At 46.8% G+C, this 6,514-nt stretch overlaps 1 protein-coding gene across 1 annotated transcript; it reads right to left on the bottom strand.

The window, feature by feature from the left end:
• Positions 1 to 1,605: 1,605 nt before the first annotated feature.
• On the bottom strand, positions 1,606 to 2,538 carry LOC149470694 (olfactory receptor 7C1-like). Its single transcript, XM_089661857.1, has one exon. The coding sequence runs from the start codon at positions 2,536 to 2,538 to the stop codon at positions 1,606 to 1,608; it is 933 nt and encodes a 310-aa protein (XP_089517983.1).
• Positions 2,539 to 6,514: the final 3,976 nt, after the last annotated feature.

Below are 6,514 nucleotides of genomic sequence, written 5' to 3'. Positions count from 1 at the left end.
AAAACAGAATATAATAGAATAGAAAATAAATGAATAAAATAGAATATAAAAGAAAATAATAGAATGACTAGAATAAAAAAAGAATAGAATAGAAAAGAAAAGAATACAATATAATATACATGAATATAATATAATATAAAGGAAAAAAATAGAATAAAACAGAATAGATTTAAAATAAAAGAATAAAATAGAATATAAAAGAATAGAATAAAAAATGAAGGAACAAAGAAAAAAAAATGAATATAGATGCCTTCCAAAATTTGAATTTTAAATCAATTTGAAAATAATGAATATACAAAACTAATTCCAAAAACAAATCATTCTAACGTAATTATTATGACAAAACAAAATGATTCCAATGATGGTAAACTAAATGTTTTATTATTTATGATGAAGCTTACCTGTGGGTACAATTAATATCTCCTAAACGTGAAGCATTTGGAATATATTCTAGTGAGCGGCAGCCGATGATATTACCGGTACATGTGTTCTGAAGGACACCATACCCATGCCATTCCCTCAGAGCTCTGTTTCACGGCCATGACTGCCAGGCACATGCATGGGAGTGATGTCATCCCGTCTCGGCCATTCAAGCACCACAACCCGCGAACCCGGAAGGAAGACCAGGTGAAGATGGAAGCCTCTGCAGCGGTGACAACGTGCCGCTGGAGGGCTTCGATTCAAGGTAAGTCCTTCATGATGTACCAGTATACAATGCATAGCAGCACATTATGCCTTCACCTTTGTTTTTAGCTTTACTACCACTTTAACTTAAGGAACAAATCCAAAACAAAATAAATGTTTCCATCGTGAACATCTCTAGACAGGTTTTCATCATCCTTATATCTTCAATCTTTCAAAACCAAAGAGACAAAGAGGGTGAGGTAGAAGATCTCCAGGGTTTGGGGATACAGGAGTGGGCTGTGTTAGCAAAATGCCTAATAACTGATCATTTGTGTACTGCAGGGGTTGAAAAAGCCGCTTGCCCGCTCGCCAAATGCAAGGGGACGGGACAGGGGTGGGATTAGAGGCGGACTTGGGTAAGGTTGGGTATGGAAACTGGTGGAGAGTAAGGTTTGTGCCTGGCTAGTAGGTCTAGACTCAAAATTTTAAGCCCTGGTGCAGGGGCAGACTGACAACTCATGGAGCCCCCGGGCAATAGAGGATCATGGGGCCCCTGTGTCCTTGCCCAAACTCAAAAAAGCCTATGAAAAAGGTACCAGGGGCATCTCATAGTGCCCGAGTTTCCAAATGATCAGTCCACCCCTGCCCTGGTGTACTGTATATGGAATGTTGGAATGATGTAGAAGGAACAATCCTGGGGTGTACGGTACTGGACAGTCCATGAACCTCTGTACTATGGAATGAACTTGTGTCCAAAATGTATGGAGCAGTGGGCAAGACCAGAAGATGTGTACCATGTCTCCTCTGTCTGACCCACAGAGCCAGCAGGTGGCCAGCACTGAAGGGTACCTACTGTACGATGGAGCACAGCTGGGGTGTGATACCACCTCGAAGTTCCAAGACATTAAAAAACAAATTACGAAACTGTTGTAAATCCTTCATACTATTGGGAAATAAACAATCTTGTTCTGCAGAGATGGTTCAATCCCGAAAGCCCATTCGCACCAGAGATCTGTTCAGAGCTCCTTTCAGTTCGCTGTTTCTTAAACTGTATAATACAGGATTTAGGAAAGGGGTGAAAACGTTATACACCACCGACACCAGTCTGCCTGCTAGAAAATTCTTGGCTTGTGGCTGGAAGTAATTGAAGAAGGAAGTCACATAATAGATGGAGACCACCGTGAGGTGGGAACTGCAGGTGGAGAAAGCCTTCAACCGTCCGTCTTTCATTTTTATTCCCACAATGGTTTTAAAGACATAAACATAGGAGAGAAAAGTGACAGAAAAGGCAGCGACCCCTAAACTCAAGGTCTGCAGGTAAACAAGCAAATAATTGAGGAACGTGTCAGAACAGGACAGTTGTATCAGCTGATACAATTCACAGAACAAGCCCGGGATGGTGGTGGTGGAATCACAAAAGGTCAACCGTAAGGAGCAAAGTGTGTGCATCAAGGAGCAGAGGGAGCCAATGGCCCAGCAGCTGGACGCCAACTGAACACACAACTGACTAGTTATCATGACTGTGTAATGTAGAGGATGACAGATGGCAACATATCGATCGTAGGACATCGCCGCTAACAGGAACGCCTCCGTAATCACAAACCAGGAGATGAAGAAGACCTGGGCTATACAAGACGAATATACCATCAGCCTGCTACCTGTAAAGATGTAAAGAGGCAATTGTGATGCCGACACTGAGGGCGTAATAATGTCTAAAACCGCAAGGTTCCCCAGAAAAAAGTACATGGGGGTCTGCAGGTGGGAGTCTGTGACCACCAGGAAGATGATGAAAAGATTCCCAGCCAGTGTGGCCAAATAGATAAAAAGAAAAAGCAGAAAGAGCGGGACTCGATAATATGTGAGATCAGAGAGGCCAAGCAAAGTGAATTCAGGCTGATAAGTTTGATTTCCCATAATAACTAAATAGTCCCTTCATGGGTGTGTCTTCATTTATTAGCAGAGGTTCCCCGGGTCACCTACTCACAACCCGTCGGCCGTAGCTTTTCCCAAAACACACAAAAAAGAACATGTGAGCATTTATACGTTATCAAAGTCAAACTGCAGCATGCAGCGCCATGCATGACACACCCATGTGAACAGACGTGCGTACAATAGCCAGACTACTTCATGGCCACCAAGCTTCTCTCCTATTGGCTCAGAAAATGTTCTCTTTACACAAAAGTTTTGTTTTCACGGGTTACCAACAATTCCATCGCCTGTTCCCCTCAGATGTTTCCCAACAAGCTCACCCCGCTTGTCTAAGCAAATGTTCTTGTTACAGAAAAGTTTTGTCTTCACTGGTTACTCCCAGCCTCATTGCCTGCTGCCCCCCGAAATGTTCACCTCTAACACCGCAATCTGCAACATACATAAAACTGAATTAGTGTCATTGTACAAAAAGAACAAGTACATCCTACGTAACAGTTATCGGGAATAGCTTGGCCCATGAATCCACTAGATTGGCTATATATGCCCAGGTATCTATATATTTATTTAATGTGTCTGCATTCACTTTATCCGCTCTCCCCTGACCCCGCATTCACTATATCCGCTCTCCCTGGACCCTGCATTCACTATATCCGCTCTCCCCGGACCCCGCATTCACTATATCCGCTCTCCCTGGACCCTGCATTCACTATATCCGCTCTCCCTGGACCCTGCATTCACTATATCCTCTCTCCCCGGACCCCGCATTCACTATATCCGCTATCCCCGGACCCTGCATTCACTATATCCGCTCTCCCCGGACCCCGCATCACACTATATCCGCTCTCCCCAGACCCTGCATTCACTATATCCGCTATCCCCGGACCCCGCATTCACTATATCCGCTATCCCCGGACCCCGCATTCACTATATCCGCTCTCCCCGGACCCCGCATTCACTATATCCACTCTCCCCGGACCCCGCATTCACTATATCGACTCTCCCCGGACCCTGCATTCACTATATCCGCTCTCCCAGGACCCCGCATTCACTATATCCGCTCTCCCCGGACCCCGCATTCACTATATCCGCTCTCCCCGGACCCCGCATTCATTATATCCGCTCTCCCCTGACCCCACATTCTCTATATCCGCTCTACCCGGATGCTGCATTCACTATATCCGCTCTCCCCAGACCCTGCATTCACTATATCCGCTCTCCCCGGACCCCGCATTCACTATATCCACTCTCCCCGGACCCTGCATTCACTATATCCGCTCTCCCGGGACTCCGCATTCACTGTATCTGCTCTCCCCGGACCCCGCATTCACTATATCTGCTCTCTCCGGACCCCGCATTCACTATATCCGCTCTCCCCGGACCCTGCATTCACTATATCCACTCTCCACGGACCCCGCATTCACTATAGACGCTCTCCCCGGACCCCGCATTCACCATTTACACTCTCCCCGGACCCCGCATTCACTATATCTGCTCTCCCTGGACCCCGCATTAACTATATCCGGTCTCCCCGGACGCCGCATTCACTATATCCGCTCTCCCCAGACCCTGTATTCACTATATCCGGTCTCCCTGGACCCCACATTCACTATATCTGCTCTCCCCGGACCCCGCATTCACTATATCTGCTCTCCCTGGACCCTGCATTCACCATACACACTCTCCCCGGACCCCGCATTCACTATATCCGCTCTCCCCGGACCCCGCATTCACCATTTACACTCTCCCCGGACCCCGCATTCACTATATCTGCTCTCCCTGGACCCCGCATTCACTATATCCGGTCTCCCCGGACCCCGCATTCACTATATCCGCTCTCCCCAGACCCTGTATTCACTATATCCGGTCTCTTCGGACCCCGCATTCACTATATCCGCTCTCCCCGGACCCCGCATTCACTATATCCACTCTCCCCGGACGCCGCATTCACTATATCTGCTCTCCCTGGACCCTGCATTCACCATACACACTCTCCCCGGACCCTGCATTCACTATATCTGGTCTCCCCGGACCCCTCATTCACTATATCATCTCTCCCCGGACCCCGCATTCACTATATCTGGTCTCCCTGGACCCCGCATTCACTATATCCCCTCTCCCCGGACCCCGCATTCACTGTATCCGCTCTCCCCGGACCCTGCATTCACTATATCCGCTCTCCCCGGACCCCGCATTCACTATATTCGCTCTCTCCGTACCCCGCATTCACTATATCCGCTCTCCCCGGACCCCGCATTCACTATATCCGCTCTCCCCGGACCCCTCATTCACTATATCCGCTCTCCCCGGACCCCTCATTCACTATATCCGCTCTCCCCGGACCCCGCATTCACTATATCCGCTCTCCCCGGACCCTGCATTCACTATATCCGCTCTCCCCGGACCCCGCATTCACTATATCCTCTCTTCCCGGACCCCTCATTCACTATATCCGCTCTCCCTGGACCCCGCATTCACTATATCCGGTCTCCCCGGACCCTGCATTCACTATATCCGCTCTCCCCGGACCCCGCATTCACTATATCCGCTCTCCCCGGACCCCGCATTTACTATATCCGCTCTTCCCGGACCCCGCATTCACTATATCCGGTCTCCCACAGTACACAGAACATGGAAATGAAATTATTTTAGTAACTATAAACTACGAAATACTTTTTCTCATCAGCAGTATAGAGTTTTGTGACTTCTATCAGTGTCCAGCCGAACACTGATTAAATATTGTAGGAGAAGTTTTTATTCTCCCTTGATTGTCCAATGAGACTGAATGACCCCTGACCCTCTGTCTAGACAGTGTTGATTGGCCCTGTGCTGATTACATGCACTCTCCCAAGAAAAAAAAACTTTGGATATACACACCAAACTGAGCATGTGAAGCTTGCCCCCAAGGCTTTGATCTATCAGCAAGAGGATTGGGGACAGCAAAAGAAGGGGAGAATCAGAGAAGACAGGATCAAACAGCCTTTTTACACAATGCTGAGGATTAACCCCTTAGGTTCCACAGTGAGTATAACAAGCATGCTTTCCTGCATCTACAGACTGATTGTACTGTTGTGGGTTTAGTAACACTGTAACTTTTGTAGACATATAGAAACATAGAAAAGTGACAGCAGAAATAGATGGAGTGGCCCATCGAGTCTGCCATTTCTTTTTGTTTTTTTAGAAAACAGTAAATAATTGTTCGATCCTTGGAAAAGGGATGATATGATTGGACGGGATCAGACCCTATTCTAGGTAAATTCCAATAAAAGCCTTTTCTAGAGAGTCTGAACCTTCACCAAAGCATACTTGGATGGGATGACCTCGCCTGGCCTGGGAAGTCCTTAACTTCCCCCGCAGGGCTTGAGGGCCACAGGAGACCTTTCTGTTCTGTATCTCCATCAATAACAAGGTTTATTATTTTCTGTTATGTATTCTTATCATTTTCTCAGTTTTTGTGCTATCCTTGCATGTGCTGATACAACTGATTGTCCTCTATTCATGATAAATGTTTAACTCTTTGTGTAAGGGCTCTCTTGTTTTGTACTTCTACCTGGAAATTTAATAAACACTGGAAACAAAAACAGTAGCGGCACCGGCGGGTCTTGGGTCGGAGTATGTGTCCAAATAGGTGGAGTTTATCTTACCCAACGCTTTGGTGGATTGCAGTCCATCTTTACAAAGTAACAAAAAGGAGAATTTCTTATATGGACAGGTGAAGATCGTAGCCAATGGTGGGATGTCCTTCCTACATCTAACACGTTCCACAGATTATATCTGCTTCCTCGGGATGGTACACTATCACACTATACATGATTTTGTTTTTCATCCATGAAGACCACTCCTGTTCAGACTTCTCCAGGCAGTAGGTGGGTGTACCTGGGTGTCACTGGTTATGGCACTGGTGGACATATTCTGATGTCAAAGGGAAGCCGGGGATATGTCTATCATCTGGTGACTTCAGTTT

Source organism: Staurois parvus, unplaced genomic scaffold (genome assembly GCF_062004578.1).
Source record: "Staurois parvus isolate SC_StPar_1 unplaced genomic scaffold, SC_StPar_1.0 ptg000034l, whole genome shotgun sequence".
Lineage (NCBI taxonomy): Eukaryota > Metazoa > Chordata > Amphibia > Anura > Ranidae > Staurois > Staurois parvus.
The sequence above is the reverse complement of the archived record's forward strand: the minus strand, read 5'-3'. Positions and strand labels throughout refer to the sequence as shown.